Source organism: Thermobia domestica, chromosome 14 (genome assembly GCF_964235325.1).
Source record: "Thermobia domestica chromosome 14, izTheDome1.hap1.1, whole genome shotgun sequence".
NCBI classification, from domain to species: domain Eukaryota; kingdom Metazoa; phylum Arthropoda; class Insecta; order Zygentoma; family Lepismatidae; genus Thermobia; species Thermobia domestica.
Genome location: NC_137467.1, coordinates 71647676 through 71665248, shown reverse-complemented (window position 1 = coordinate 71665248; position 17573 = coordinate 71647676). Strand labels below are relative to the sequence as shown.

The following is a 17573-nucleotide window of genomic DNA, read 5'->3' as shown; positions in this document are numbered from 1 at the left end:
TAAACAAAATGAAACTTAGTGGCAATCCGACAAGGCTCTACTTTCAGGAGATATTGTCCGTATTAGGGATGGGGGAACCGGTTCCTGGTAAAACCGGTTTCCGGCTCTGAATGGATCCGGTTCTACAAGATCCGGTTCCGAAACCGTTTTTTCGGATTCAGGTCTGGAACCGGAATTTCGGGTCCAAGTCTGGAACCGGTTTCTGAAATCCGGTTCCGAAACCGGTTCTGAATTTATGTACGATGTTGTCTCGTAAGGAGAAACGTTTGAACGTAATCGAACAGTAAGCTACAACTGAAACAAATGGTGTAATACAAAATCACTACTGAACATAATAGCTCGAACTCATTCCATCTTTCACTACTCAAGTAACTTTCACTTTACCTGTTTGTATTTAAGTATTTCCGATGAAAAATTACCACAATAATGTATCTACGGACAATTTCAATTCCCTGCAAATTCGAAATACCTTGTAATGCAAAGGCAAAATTACTACAGAAAAAAAAACTAGCTATTTTTTTGTTTTCACACTGCACTGAACTTCAGTATTTATGGATCCAACAAATATCAAGTAGGGATAGCCGGAACCGGTTTTTAGTGGAACGGTTTTCGGGTCTCAACGGATCTGGTTCTAGAAGACTCGGCTCCGAAACCGAGTTTTTGGATTTAGGTCTGGAACCGGTTCCTAAGATCCGGTTCCGGAACCAGATTTATCGGATCCAGATCTGGAACCAGTTCCGGAAGCGGTTCTGAAAACCAGATCTCCAAGAACTAGTTTTTCGCAGAACCGGAACTTTGTGGTCGTATAGTACCATTCTATGAAGCAATTCACCATAACTCCTTACCAATATATAAAAGAATGCGCTCGTATGTACCGCGTCCGGGTATGACTAGGTTTTCGTGTAAAATTGAGGTACTTAGATGCGTCAAATTTTGTACATCTTTACCGAATATAATCCGATACAAAGCCATTTTCTTCAAACTTATGATCGAGGGAGTATTCCGGGAAGGGGGAAAGACACTCTGAAGATTCAAAAAGTACCGTAAATTGGGGTGACTTGGAAAATTTTTCTTCTTTTTCATACTACCCCTTGTTATTTATTGCAATTATTTTTTCTTCTTCTTGTGATGTTTCTAGAACATAGTCTATGTTACCTTTTTCTTGCAGTCATAACAAAATTTTACTGAGACTGAAGCCTCCCAGGAGCCACTTTTCATAGTAGTAAGAACTGTGTGAAAGATGGGACTATTTGGAAAGAACCACTTGCAAGATCGCACTATCCTGAGAAGACTGATATGCAACATGTCTATGTTTCTTCATAGTAATGTGTTCCTAGTTTGTTTTAAATAAAAAAAAGAGACCTTTTTGAACAACCTTTTAGTTAAACACAATAAATTGTTGGATCAATCTAAGCTAATTACAATGCTAAGCTTGTCTTCCTAAAGGCCTACAGAACCAGTACAAAAATTGTTTTTGCAATATGCTTTTATAAACGGTAGTTTTTTTCAAACAATGCAAGGGAAATTTTTGGCAAATGCCAATACACGCATAAGCTCTTGAGATTTCGGCACTAAAACATGCAATACATAATTTTATGAAATTTATGTATGTTTCAGATTTGTAATTGCCTTACATTCGTTTAGAAAATTACCTGATACCATTTTTACAAGTGTACATTTACGTTAACTCTGCAAAAATATCATACGGTACTCTTATAATAATAATAATGTAAGACAGTATGATAAGGACAAAACTTCACATATTGAAATTATTTGCTGCAAAGTCATCTGGAAAAACAACTTGTTCTCTGCGGTTGTAGGTAGGTTCAGGCAAAACTTCAATAATGTCATCGTTATCTAGATCAATATCACCATTTTTAGTAGAAAAACGGAAGGCAAAAAAAAAAATGGCCACAGATTATCCGAGAAAGGAAGTGGAAATGTAAAACTAATTCGTCTCATTACGAAACTTCTGAAAGCAATTATATTTAGCACAGCTAGGTAAAAATCACTTTTGATTATGGAAACACAGACAATTTACAGAAAACTTGAAAAAAAAAAGTATCAATCGCTGTGACAGCACTTATGACTATCCATATTGTTTCTTTTAGGTGCCTACTTTTCATTGGTCTGGAGGAAAACGACGTATCTGTCATACTTCTTTCATTATTATATCATATAACACAAAAATGTCAGTTTTCCAAATAGCCTCAGATTTCCCAAGTAGCCCCAGATTACGGTATAGATAATCTCAAAAGCACGTCAAGTTAGACAACCGAAATTAGTGCGCTGTATTGCAGGTTGCATATTATTATCCATCTTTTAAAATCTCTTAAGTTTAACGTCCCACGGGTATGCCGGTTAGGCTAAAGAAGACGGTGATAATGAGAAATGAGTGAAATGGTGGAATGAAGATAGTGGGAGGAAACGGGAGAACCCCGAGAAAACCCACAAGCACGGTGTTTGTCCACCACAAAGTTCACACGACGCGAGCTGGGATCGAACCAGGGACCCCAAGCACCGGAGGTGAACGCTCTACCACTGAGCCACCGCGCCCCCTGCATATTATTATGTTCATGCTAAGAATGGGCTAGTATTACATAAACGTTATAGCATGGTTGCGTGAGTGGCCTGCGACGCCTGGGTATCACGCAGCTTGCAAGGTAGAGGTCTGCACGAGCCGAAATTTTTAGCTCGAGCCCGGCCCGGCCTGTGAATTTATAATATGAGGCCCGACCTGAGTCCGAAATATGTTTAAACATGTAGGCCCGAGCCCGGCCTGAGCTCGTGTGATAATCAAATGAGCCCGAAATAAGCCCGAACTACAGAAACCTAATAATTAACACAAAATTGTATTTTTATTTACAACAATTAGAGGTTTAATTTTGAAGTTGTGCTTTAAAAGTTCTCCAGAAAGAACGGTGCAATAAATATCGTTCTACTGTATATTTACAAGGTTAGGCCCGTAAGGCCCGAGAAATGTGGTTTTATGTTTGAAATGTTACGGCCTGAGCCCGACCCGGGCCCGAAGTGATGTATGCTTTGTAAGCCCGAGCCCGGTCGGCGGGCCGAGTCGGGCTTGAGCCCGTGCAGACCTCTATTGCAAGGTAAAAAAAAAAGATAGACGTGAGTTATATTTGACTCACAAGGCGTCGAGGATACAACTAGAGTGAGTTAAATTGAACTCCTATGACAGTTAACGTGTTAAATATAAACAAAAGTTGTTAAGAATCGTTTTCGAGAAAAATCACACTTCTCGATTTTCGCCTTCCAATAAACCAGTACTGTTTTTGAGTGTAGAGGGATAATTGGAGAAATCTCTTAGAATGTCACATCGAAGTCTTGAATTTAAAAATTTGATATTGATACAGCTTGTTCTTATCAATGCCGGTACAATTCTTCTCACTACATTTTTTCTACGTTACCTCCCTTGATTTTTTTCTCCTGTACGTCCTTCTGTGCAACTTAAAAGTTTTTCGGTTCCAAGTCTAAAAGTAACGAAAAGCTTATTTCCACATATTTTCTTGAGTACGTTAATAAGCTTTCTAATATTATTTGTTTGTTTAATTGGTACTACAGGGTTTTCATAAAGTATGGACGGATTTAATTCGCTTATAATTTACATAAAAATGCTCATATTGAAATCAAATAAAGTGCAAACGGTAGCGGAAGGATTAAATTTTTACCTGTAATCTGCACCAGCTCAGTTCATTCACCGCCACACCTCCAACTGGGCGCCATTTACGTCCACACATTCGCGTAGGCAGCGCTGGAATCCACTCACAGCGTTCCGCCGTGTTTGATCCGAAATGCCAGCCACAGACGCCCTGATTTTGTCCTTTAAGTTCTCCAAACCACTTGTCTTCTTTGCATAAACTTCCGTTTTCACATGACCCCAAAGCCAGAAGTCGCAGGGGGTAAGGTCGGGTGAACTTTCGACACACCAGAATTGGTGATTTTAGCTCTGCGTACCACAGAACACATTGCGCTTTCTCTTTCACCGACGCCATCTTTGATACGGTAAAAAAAAAATAGTCTTCTCAGAGGAGTTTTTCATTTATTTATTTCTTTAAAAGACACACACACCAATACAGCTTACAACTTACTTTTAACAGTCAATATTGAAACAACAATGAAAACAACAATGGATGGACTTTGGTAAGAAACTGACCCTTGCCCTCCCTCTCCCTCTCTCAACGTGTTCAGAGTTGCCGCTTATCTAACAGTGTTGCCAACTAAAAATTTAATCCTTCCGCTACCGTTTGCACTTTATTTGATTTCATTATAAGCATTTTTATAAAAATTATAAGCAAATTAAATCCGTCCAGACTTTATGAAAACCCTATATTAATACGTAAAATTTAAATTCCAATTATGCTAATTTCTACGCCAGACGCATAGTTAAGTTTAACTGTGACTAATAGTAACTGACTTATCCTTCTATTTCAAATAATTTATATGAACACTTAACCATCTTAAATTGATAAAAAATTCTTTATTAGATAATGGTCAACTCGCGACCTAGGGGTGTCATATACCTCTCTAGATTTATAAATTTGCAGTCTGTTTAAAAGAAACGTTGAAGTTGTCTCAGAATAAATATATGAGATAATGCACCAGGGGCAGACCAAGGCAAAATTTTTACCCGGGTAAAATGATTTTTGGCGCCCCCTAGTCCTGCTGAAATGTTTCTTTTTTTTTCTTTCGTAGTACCCATTCTAACCTCCTCTCATGTTGTTGCAGAGTGGTATATTCAATTTCACAAACTGTCGAAATGAATGATTTGGCAAGAACTGTACATAGCGAAACAATAACATCTTCTAAACACTACTTTCAACGAAGACCGACAGTTGCCTGCATACAAAATGCAGTGACGACATATAAAATGCAGTGACATTCATTCCTGGGAAAAGTTCACAAAGAAACTCGCTATAAACAATACCAACTCCTCCTCCACTCTTACTTATACATCTCTTTCTTCTACCTGTCACCATTTGTCGATACAGCGCCCCTTGTACTATTCAACTCTCTTCTTCCAGAGTGGAATGGAAAATGATGATGTAATTGACGTTACTTTACAAGAATATAAACCAAGAATGGTCAGTAGAAAAACGTACTTTTTGAGGCTCGTTTTGACGCCCCTTGACCGTGGTGCCGCGGGTTGCCCGGCCCTTGATCTGCCCCTGCATGTCACATAACCCAACGTACAACGTTTAAAATATATGGGGAACGCGGTGGCTCAGTGGTAGAGCGTTCATCTCCGGTGCTTGGGGTCCTTGGTTCGATCCCAGCTCGCGCCGTGTGGACCTTGTGGTAGACAAACACCGTGCTCGTGGGTTTTCTCGGGGTTCTCCCGTTTCCTCCAACTTTCTTCATTCCACCATTTCATTCATTTCTCATAATCACCGTCTCCTTTAGCCTAACCGGCGTAACCGTGGGACGTAAAACTCAAAAGATTTCATTTTTCATTTCAAAGTTTAAAATAGTCTCCATCTCCTTAATATACTGTTATATATCAAAGATACCCTACCTAAGATGAAACTTCGAGAATCTCAATTCCATCCTGAATTAAGAGCGAAATTTTAAAATTATTAGAAAGTGATACAGTTATGCTTTTAGATGTGAAGGAATTAGAATTATGTGATGAATACAATCAAAGAATGGACAGTGAGAGCACCACCATCAACAACAACAAGAAAGGAAATCTAGGGCTTAATTTTAAAGGTAATATTATAGTGGACATAGTGAACAAGGTAACATAAAGGTAACACCTGTGGAACTGCGAAAAAACTGAAAAAGCCTCAGTAACAGGGGTTCCAGAAGAAAATTTCTAGGGGGGTCATCTCCATGGTTGCTATATGATGTCTGATATTTCTGGTATTGAATATACGTGGTTTGTTATATTACGTATACATTTTCGTGAGCCAGGAAGAGCCGAGAGCCCATGCTCAGTGAGGATGGTTGGCCACCAGATTTGAATCCAGGAGAAGCAGGAATGATAACCACTAGCATAGACACTCCATTTTTTAAATAAAGCTAACTGATCAACCAATCATTCTACAATTTCATGAGCACCTGAGTTCTTAATTCCGGCTCTTCACACAAACAGGCCAACGAACAGGAACATGTTAATGACAGAAAAACGCCCACGCATTAACAACACAACTCGAACAAACGCTGAATTTTACCTTACTATCATCAGCCTCTTGCCTAGGACAGCTCGACTAATGCCCCGCACCTCATCGTTCTGGATTCTTAATATTTTGGAACTGCTCTCTTTGTAAATGAAATAAAAATGAAATCTTTCAGTTTAACGTCCCACGAATATGTCCTTTAGGCTAAGGGAGATTGATGACAAGTGATAATGGAAGAATTGGTGGAATGAGAATGTGGAGAGAAACGAGGGGTAGCCCGAGAAAACCCACGGACACGATAATGTCCACTACAATCTAATTTTTTTTTTATTTATTTAACAATCACCAGATACAGCTCAGAGGCCATTTTATACTGGATATCCAACAACAACAAAGGAAAGGATTTGGGAAGGTATCGGCCAGGGCCTGTTTAGAAGGTACCATCCCGGCGTTTGCCTGGTAGGACTGAGGAAAACCCTGGAAAACCTCAGTTAGGATAGTCGGCAGCGGGAATCGAACTCACGATCTCCCGAATGCGAAGCCAACGCTCTACCACTTGAGCTACTTCGCTCGGTTAATGCCCCGAGATCGCATCAGTGATGACACGCAACAAAGGTAGCGCTCTACCACTGAGCTACTGTGCTTACTCACTGCTCTCTTCGTAAGAGATATGCGCATAATCAGGATCCAATTGAGCAAGAATAACCAATAGCCTGGAAAATAGTTCATGAGTAGCATCATTCGATTTTAAACAAATGTTCACATATTAGTGAGGAAGAAATAATTACACAGCACTTATTGAAGGGAAACATAATAATCCTAGTGTATGAATGCCTAATTATAAATATACCATATTGACTTGACACCTAGTCTTCCGTTACGAGCGCTGCTATCGGCTGAAGGAATTCCATTCCCTTTCGCTAAGGCTCTCTCGCTTAGCAACAGCTGAACCCTCATTGGCTCAACGCGGGGGGTGTATCGAGGGCGTGAGCTTTAGTTCGCAATTGTGCCACGGCTCAAGACATTTTGGCAGCACTATAGTCAAAAATATACTACACTATCCAGGTATGTAGCCATGATTTCGTAATAGGAGGAGTCCGTGACGAGCCACTGTGGTTATCATACCAGGGGATCGATCAATCTAATCTATTTTACTGGCAACATATCTATATTGGTTTGCTAGGACAATAAAATGAGGATATGATAGTAAGTATTTGAATAACAAACTATGAAGAAATCTCGAGTAAAAGAATATTTTTAAAAGTATTGAAAAAGATATAGTCTTTCGAGGTCGTTCGAACTCGGTTATTCTTGTCTTCTTTCTTCTTCTTTCTCTTATCTTCGTTTAATGTCGTCAAGGATAGCAACGAGATCTCTTTCGGCAGTAGACATCCTGTAAAATGGATTAGTGTCGCCGCGAAATTGAAAATTTCTTTAACAAGTGTAACTGGAATCTACGAGTATGTTGCCAAGTTCATATTATTGGTGATTGTAGGCATTTCAAAAGTTCTACCTCAGAGACCATCTGATCGAACCGGTTTATCCACAGGGTGGATTCATTTAAATCAGTCTGATTTAAATCAAGATTTAAATCACTTGATTTTTTAAAATAAAAAGCGTTGATTTAAATAAAATTCCTAAATAAATTAATTTAAAGTGAAAATAAGTAAAATCCCGTTTCTGTTCTGCTATTTCGATTATGGACGTTAATAATCATAATACAATGAGATTCAAATGTATGTACAGCACAGTATAAAAACGAGTTCATAGAGAGAATGATTAGGGAAAATCTCATTTTGAACGGGTAACTGGGGAATTCTGCTTTCTTCTCTTCGTAACATAGGGTTTGTAAATCGTTTACTATTTCAACGGGGAAATCACCATCGACATTTAAAACGAAAATTCTTTTGTGTGCGTGTCTGTTCTTTTGTTCCCAGATAATAGGGGTGTATTTAGAGGCGTCCGAACCCCTCTCCAACACTTTTTTTTTTTTAGATTTTATATCTTTAGGCGAAATTTATGTATTTTATATGATTTAGTACCGCAAGCTAGTTCCGATTTTTTTTTTTTTTTAGAAATATACCCTTGTGAAATAACAGTAATTTTTGTGAAAAAAGTCATGTTGCTAAACGTTGCTGTACTTTTTGCTTAATGCTTAAGAAACATTGTTTGGGATTGAAATAGGTTAACGATTGGGTATTAATTCAAAATTCAACCTCAATACTTCCATTTATATCATATAATTAACGTTTCATACTAATTTTTAATGTTTTTCTTCAGTTCGCGACTTCTATTATATAAAGAGAAAGATATGATTTAAATCAAAAAGTTGATTTAAATAAAAATAATCAACAAAAATGATTTTTTAAAAAATCATGATTTTTTCAACCCTGTTTATCGATCGTCATTTGTAGTCCATAGGATTAGCATTGAGTTAGATAGAATTCGGAATGCTCCGTTACAATAATATCCATTTTTAACTTGAGAGCCTCTTTTCTCCACACATAACTACTCATAAGGAAGAGTAACCAATCACTTGTTTACCCTTTTATTTTTAATGCTGATTCTTCTTTTTCTCGTTTCTTTTTGTTTCATCCTTCCTTATTTTTTTCATTTCTGGTTTTGAAGGGGGGTCCGGAACCCCCTGGATCCACCCCTTGGCTACGTGCCTGCACTATCTTAGAATGATATTTTCTTGTGTTTAATTATTCTCAGTCATTTCTTTCTTCTTGGCGGTTGAAAAAGACAACTTTAATATATAACTAAACTACCATGAACTAAGAAAGGCTTTCCATTTGTATATACATAGACTTCTGTCCTACATAAGTATTGATTCAATGTCGTACGGCGAGCAGCTAGCTATTTAAGACACGCGACAATAATTAAACCAGATCTAATTACTGTGCGTGTCTTAATTGAAGATCACTTCACGTTTTCATAAATCTTCGTTGTCTTATCACTGTCGGTATACTCAAAGCCCTTTCTGAGAAACATCTTAGCAGAGAGCAGAAATATTGTTCCGGAGATGGATACGTCAGATTTTATAGTATATAACTAAGTTCGCATTTAAAGTATGTTCAAATTTTAATAAAACTAGAATGAAGCAATTAATTACGTAAATTAATGTATAAGGAGTGTTTGACAATTTTTTGCTGAAGTTCCATATTTTGATTTTGTAATAGTCATAACCGATTTCCAATAATAACAGAATGAAAGTAAGCTCAATTAAGTAAATGGGATGAAGAATAACAAACGATGTTTGATACGTTAATAACAAATATATTATATGCACTTCAGAAATGGAGACTACACCAATAATAAACCGAGTTAAGTCTAACTCAGCTTACTAGTAAATAACTATCTGGGTACTCCTCTCTAATCTCCATTAGTTTTATATCACAATAAAGAGAACCGCAATCTCACCAACTTTATACACCTTCTACAAATGTTCAATATGTGCCCCTTTGGTGACATGACACACGTTCAGACGATACTCGAGCTCATTTCATACATTTTGTAGCATAGTCCTCTCAATTGTCTGCAATGCAGCACTGATGCGTTCTTTGAGTTCGACTAAACATTGCGGTAGTGGAGGTACCTAAACAAGGTACTTAACGTACCCCCACAGGAAGAAGTCTCATTGTGTTAAATCAGGAGATCTGGGAGGCCAGGAGAACAAAGCTAGGTCATTCTCACCAATACGCAACATCCAACGATGCGGGAAGTGCCAATGAGGAGGTGCCTCTCTTGTGTCTCCTTCGTGCTGCCATCTGGAGTACACCATACAAACTTCGTGAGTTTGTGTTTTTTTCTTGTATCTTTCATGTGTGTACGTGTAAATATAGCCTTTTTAAAAGGAATGAATCATTTGTGCTAACCCTGTAGTATTCATATTAAACAAAACATATACAGAAGACATTAATTGCGAAATAAATAAACACAGCTTCAAAACACAAAACAAAATTTAGATTTCTCAAAGATCCTTTTTTCAATAAAATCTTCAAAAGCGACGCATTCGCTTCAGGAGTGTCGAAGGGCCTTTGTCTTACTAGAAAAGAACTGTTCAGATTGTCATCCCACAAACTCCTCTACGGCATAAGCTACATGATGCCATTGTCGTTGCGCAATCGTCGTCCAGCTATAGATTTCTAAAAGTTGCAAAGAAGATGAAGTCTGAGAGTGCTAGATCTGGCTAATGGGATGGGTTAGGAACGAGTTTATGGATTGACACCATGACAACCGCTAAGGTCTAAGCAAGAGCGTGGTCCTTGTGGAAGATTATTCCCCCCAGGTCAGCATTTGCGAACTCTTTTCTTAGATTTTCTCGCTCAGACGTTTTAGAAGTTCAGAGTACTAGTCTCTGGTGAGGGCATGACCCCTTTCAAGGTATTTATCAACATCACATCTTGATAATTAAAAAAAAAAGAACAAACACTTTCCAGCTGAAGGCGTGATCTTGTCCTCTTTCGGAGTAGGTGATGCATGCTTCCATTACTTTGGAAGCTCTTTTGTGTAAATTTGATAGTAAACCATGTAGGGTAACGAATAGCGGAAGGAAATTATTCATAGTTTTATAGCAACATGGTTTTTCGAATGCACTTCAGCTCACGAGTCAGAAGACATGGGACTTAAACTTTCAAGAAGCCAATTTCTTGGTGATGAAGTGATCTGTTAATACCGAACGAAAGTTACGAGAACCAGTCTCCTACTTAACATATTGACTGACAATTATCAATCTTTCATGATCATGACATAAAAAAAGGTAAACGTTTCGCTTAGTGGTGGCAGTTGGTAGCGTTTGACTGCAACGTATGAAGAGGCATTGCCAAGCGTAAAGTATTGAGCCCAAAATCTCTAAAGAAGTCAGTCTGTCAGCGAATGTAGAGCTAGAAATCCCACTGTGTATACAATCCTAACACTCAAAGATAACTGCAAGGGCTAACAATAAATAAATAAATAAATATAACAAAATTAAAATAAAAAATTGCATGAGAATCATGTAAGGCAAAAGATACACTTGAATGGAATCAATCTTCATGCGAACAAGACTTTACTATGTTGACAGTTACGTGTTTGTAATGCTAGTCAAGCTGATAAAGCTTCATGTACAAAAAATGAATTGAAGGTTATTTCTTTCAAACAATTTCTTTATATTTCTTTCAATGTTAGATATCTCCGTCATCAGTAGACATAAGATTTTATGCATTTAAAATCCATGAAATATACAAGCAATTATGCTGTTACGTAAATGTGTTATAATATGCACTTAATATGCACTAACAATACAATAACAGAAAGCATTTTCAAAATGTAACAAAGTTGTGACAGAAGGTTTGTGGGTGAAATATAACATCGAAAGTGTTATTTTAAGTTTTAGGGCCCCCTCTTCAGAAGTTATTGTGATTCTTACAGTTTACAAAGTCCAATATTTTTTTACATATAAACATGCACAGACTATGAGATTAAAATAATGCAAGAAGACCATCTCTAGTTCTTCAAAATTGTATTTTAGAGTTATTTTACTTTACACAAAATAATACAAACTTCAGTTCTATACCTTAATTGCCTTAGGTATAGAAAATTACCTTAATATTCTATATTGTAGTTATTTTGTTTGTCTACAACGACATTATCAGATGCATACTGGAATATTGTCATTCAATTTCCTCTCCTGTCTGTGGCAAAAGTGCAGGGAAAAAGAGCTAGACCTAAATGGAACCTGTAAGGATTTAGGGTTATATTTCCGAATTTAGTCTCTGGAATGCAGTCCCACTGTTTGTGGCTAGAACTGTACCAGCCGGCGAAATTTTTTTTTTTTTTTTTTTTTTTTGTTTATATACTGTTAGCCATAAATGAACACATTTTGTGCAGGATCACAGCATCTACAACATATCAGTTTCATTCATTTTCACCGAAATCCAAAATATCTTTATATTGGTGTTTTCAAAAATCTGGGCCTGTAGTGGCCAAACAGTCAATAATTCATTGTTGGGCCCATTAAGATCTACAACATGAATGAGAAGATTCACAACATGGAGACCATGTTGTATGGAGCATCGTATGCAGAGCATAATGGATTTCTTCTCGGGCATTTGACCGAATATATTTTTTTGCTTTCCATTGATTTATTCGAAAAGACGAAAAAAGAGACCAGGACGGGCTAGTCAGTGACATCTAAAACTTTCTTTAAATAATATTTTGAGTAGGTAGATGCAATCACTTTCAATCAAAGATTTACAGTTTACTAATGGATCCCGCACAATCCTTATGGAAATTGGATTTCGCTGGAATTGCTTGAAAACTGTGATATGTTGTAGATATTGTGTTTCTGAGAAAAAGTCCCAATGGAGAAAACCACCAATCACTGACCGTTTGGTCACTACTGGGCCACTTTTTTCTTTTTCTTTTCTTTTTTTTTTTTTTTTTTTTTTTGAAAGCAGCCGAAGATAGTAATATTCTGAATTTCGTAAAAATGAGTGAAACCGTCATATGTTGTAGACACTGCGATCCTGAGAAAAAGTCTCAATGGGCACACCCACAAATCACGAACCGTTTGATCATTACAGGGCCAATTTCTGAAAACTGCCGAGTATAACGATGTTCTGGATTTTGGTGAAAATGAATGAAACTGTGATATGTTGTAGATCCTCTCATCGTGAGAAAAAGTCTTAATGGGCCCAACCATGAATTATTGACTGGTTTGGCCACTACAGGTTCAGATTAAAAAAAAAAAAAAAAAGCGGTATAAAGATATTTTGGATTTCGGTTGAAAAGAATGAAACTGATATGTTGTAGATGCCGTGATCCTAGGAAAAAGTGTTAATTTGTGGCTACCGAGCAACAATAGGTCGGTTGGTAGAGAATTTGTTCGCATTCGGGAGGTTCGGCCCGGGTTGGTAATCTTGTTTAAGGTTTTCCAAAGCTTTGCTTTGTCCCGCAAGATGAACATCGGGATGTTATCTATGCTTAAATGGTGTTGGCCGCTACTCTCCCTATCCCGTTTTCTAGTTGTTGAATAAGATCAGAAGATCTAAACCTTTTCTTTGTTTCATGTAATTCTACCAATATTCCAGAATACCATTAACTTCTGCTGTTTTCAAAAAAAGCGGCCCTGTAGTGGCCGAATAGTCAGTGATGTGGGGCTGTGCCGCTTGAGACATTTTCTCAGAATCACAATATCTACAAGATATAACGGTTTGAAGCAATTCCACCGAAATCCAACTTCCATAGGGATTGTGCGGGGTCCTTTACTAAATTTAGGTTTGGAATTAGTTGTTGTAGCACAAGAATAGAATGGTCAAGAATTGTATATTCACAAATTAAGGTAACAATCGCAATAATTAGCTACAGCATTGTATTCCGTATTTAGTCCAGGCTTTATTTCCTTATTTATCTACTGAATTTTAACATCACATTTTTCTGATTTCGGAAATCGGTTTTGTTAGCCTACTAAATTTATATTCATAGTAGAGAACTTAATCATGCATCTATTTGAGTTGTTGATAAGCCGATATAAGGATCAAACTCTTGTGGCCGAAACATCTCAGCACAAAATTCTGAAGGCCAAAACGTCTGCGTGGTCAAAATCTTGCGGCACAAAGTCTAGTCTGGTCAAAACTTCGAGGGACGAAATCTAGCCAGAACAAAGCCTCACCTATCAAGTTATTCAATGTAGAATCTTCGTAAACAAATACCAAAAATTAACAAGTTTCTGTGGTAAAAATAATAATTAAAAGAAAAGTTTTCTAACCTGGAAGAAGAAATATCATTATAAACAATACAAGAGTAAAATAATTGACGGATTCAAAACAAATGGATATAATATCCAGGCAAATATTATTATCCATCGAATCGGTTTTAATTAAATTATTTGATGAAGGTGAACTGCATTTTTTTTTTAAAAAAAAAAGAAGGAACTGTAATAATGAGTTATACAAGAAAGTAACTGCCAAGCTATCTTCCTTGTGGTAAAATTAATACAATCGCTTATATTATTCTATTTCTGGTTTTTATATATAACACTTATTATAATCAAAGCAAACGTTGTTAATTATGTGTTATTTTAAATACACATCAGTCTATTGAACATTTTACACTGAAGAAATCATTATGGCGAGATTTTGGCCACGTGAGATTGTAGCTCGCGAGCTTCTGGCTGCAAGGTTTTGTACCCAAAGCTAGCCAGTGAAGGTAATTTGGATTTTAAAATAAAATAAAAGAAAAGTCAATGACCAAACTCCTTGACTGAAACATATTGCTTCAAAGTAACTCACCTAGCATCATTACAGGCGAAACTGCGGATCGGGCGTCAGTGTTGGCGACTCTGATGGCGTCAGGACTAAATTGGTCACTATGGAGATCGCTGGATGATCTTTTGAGCTTAGGAAACTTATTGTGAACTTTCCAAAATCGAAAAACATCACGGAACACGGACCATACCTGGAAGATAAAAATAGATTAGCTATACGATATCACTCAAAATATAATTAATTAATCTAGGAATAATGTTTAATTGAAAAGAGAACAAATAAAAAGTACAAATATATGTGTCATAAAGACAAAGAAATTGACACGTTATTCTAAAAGAAAGTATCGTAGTGTTTTAAATGTTCAATGTTACCAGTTCATTCCTGTAGTAGCAAAATCGGTTGGCCCAACATTGGGAAAATGGTGGCAATGTGACATACCAACAGTGGCCCAACATCAGGTTTGTCCATTTTGGCAACCATTTCTCACCCCACCCATTTCCCAACCAAAAGAGCGGTTCCCCGACATTTAGCCAACGCTAAAGTAACGTATTTCTGGGTTGGGAAAGCAGTCAATTCTAGTTTCGTTACGTGAAGGTTGGGAGAATAGTTAGTTGCCCAACAATACATTTAACCAACGTTAGGCCAACGTAAGTTTATCCGCTATAAGCTCGCATCAACCATCACCACAGTTTTCACCAAATCCCATTCAATCCCCAGCGGTAGGCCAACCAACCTTGCTACTACGGTGGGTGGTTGGTTGATTGATTTTTAGTTTATAGCACAGTTCAGCTAGAGGGGTTATCTAGCAAGGCACATTCGCGAAGTGTCCCCTCGGGATTCGTGTAAAATTGATTCAAATGCAAAGTTCTCCACGGCCCAATGTGTATTGTACTAATTTTAACGGCCCATACCGGTAATTTGCATATTTAACTTGCACATTCAACATGCAATACCTTGCAAACGGTTGTGTGATGGGGAACGGCCATATACTGTAAGAGCTGATTTTGCATTATAGTTTACACACCCGACAACTACATCGGATTGAAGTCCTGTTCGTGTTCATCACACTTTCTTCATAACCTCTGTGTTCCATAATTAAAAAAGAAACCTGAAAATTTAATAGCCAATGAGAATTACTATGGCTTAATAGTTTAGGCTTTTATGTCCTTTGCGAGGAGTGGGTCCGCATAGCGCAGTTGCTAATGCTCTTGTCATTGGTTGACGCAGTCCCGGGTTCGATTCGCGGTCGAAAATGTGTAAGAGAGTTTTTAGGCCAGCCATCCTGAGTGAGGTTTTCCTGCGTTTTCCTCATTCACATCAGGCAAATGCCGGGATAATACCTAACACATAGATCCCAGGCCGTTCCTTTCTTCCCTTTCCAAGGATAGTGTGATCGCCGAGGGACATCATCCCTCATACGTGATGGGCTAACATGGCCATAGGTGGCAAAAGCCCAGAAATATAATTCCTAAATCCGATGCGACGAGCCCATGGCACAATTGTAGTGGATAATATCTTATCGGTATCCCTCACTAAGATTTGTTTTCTCAGAAACTTAAGATGTCTCCCTTAGAGATGCAAAGTGTTGGAAAGAAATAGTTTTAGAAAAACCAAGTTTTTCACTGTTTTTTTTTTTTTTTTTGCTAGGGAAATTTTGGTCTTTTTTTCTAATTTTTTTTAGTTTTGGTGGAGAGGTAACAATACATTCCATCCTTTGCATTCCCATTAATAACACGAGGGGCCGCGGTACCTCAGTGGTGGAGCGTTCATTTCTGGTGCATGGAGTCCCTGGTTCGATCCCACCTCGCGCCAAGTAAGCGTTGTGGTGGACAAACAACGTGTGCGTGGGTTTTCTCGGGGTTCTCCCGTTTCCTTCCACTTTCTTCATTCCACTGTTTCCTTTCACTTCCCGTTTCCTTCCACTTTAGGGGGCGCGGTGGCTCAGTGATAGAGCGTTCACCTCCGGTGCTTGGGGTCTCTGGTTCGATCCCAGCTCGCGCCGTGTGGACTTTGTGGTGGACAAACATCGTGTTCGTGGGTTTTCCCGTTTCCTCCCACTTTCTTCATTCCACCATTTCATTCATTTCTCATGGTCACTGTCTCCTTTAGCCTAATCGGCATAATCGTGGGATGTAAAACTTACAGATTTCAATTTCAATTTTTTCCTTCCAGTTTCTTCATTCATTCGTTTCTCATTATCCCCTTTAGCCTAGCCGGCATAACACTGGGACGTAAAACTTAAAGATTTCATTTTATAACAACACGAAAATCCATTTAATTATTGTATTGTGAACAGAAAATCCTGAAAATATTCAAGAATCAAAAGAAAATCTGTCTTTGATAGGGGAAAAAGTGCAAATCGGTGGACGTAGTGGGCTTTCTAAGCACAACGAAAAGCTACTAGATTAACATTCAATGACAAAAATGTTTTAGCAAAAAATTTAATAATGCTATTAGTAACTGCTCTGAAAATGTCTAGAACAAAATTATCGTTTACAATTCATGAATGAAGTAAAAACTACATTGTAACTATACATTTCGACGGCTTAGTGTCAAAGGAATGTATTTACATTTTTTTTTTTTTTTTTTTTTTTTGTTTGTTTTGAGATGCGAACATTTCTGACATTATCAAAGGTTGAATGTTTCTTTCTGTGAAATGATTATAAATCAGACTTGCTTCTAAAAATGGTTGATCAAATAAAAAGCATTTTGGATTATCAAAAACTGAAATCAAATACTCAAAAACAATTTCTTTTCGCGATTCTGAAAAGCTGACTTTTTGTAAATTCGTTTCTATGACACTAAGCCGTCGATTTATTGAAGCTCCTAATATTTGAGGAGGAGAAGGTTTAAAACGCTATCCACAAGTTTCTTATTTGAAAAATCTTGACACAGTATAAGAATAAAGAAGGAATTGTAATTCATGGTGTTGAACTAAAATCACAAGCAAAATAGCTGTTTATGACTTTAATTTTGTAAACTGAACTCGCTGAAGCTCAGAGTAAAGTATTTCTCGCACACAGAAAAGAGATAAGCAATATTTTATACCAAAACAAAAATAGTATTTTATCTGTTTCTTGTCTTAAGGTAAGTTTTCTTTGCGTACCAGATTGAATGTAGGCAACCAGTTAAACACGTATATCATTTAGAGTCCAGAAGGTATAACGTCGCTGGTTTCCCGCGCTTGGAA

At 37.5% G+C, this 17573-nt stretch overlaps 1 protein-coding gene across 1 annotated transcript in view; it reads right to left on the bottom strand.

Annotated features, from left to right (window-relative positions):
• The window catches only part of LOC145669715 (ras-related and estrogen-regulated growth inhibitor), a 342459-nt gene that overhangs the window by 29717 nt on the left and 295169 nt on the right, over nt 1-17573 (bottom strand). The window contains exon 6 of the mRNA XM_081738029.1: nt 14408-14573. Coding sequence (XP_081594155.1) covers nt 14408-14573 — 166 coding nt within the window. The remainder of the gene's footprint in view (nt 1-14407; nt 14574-17573) is intronic.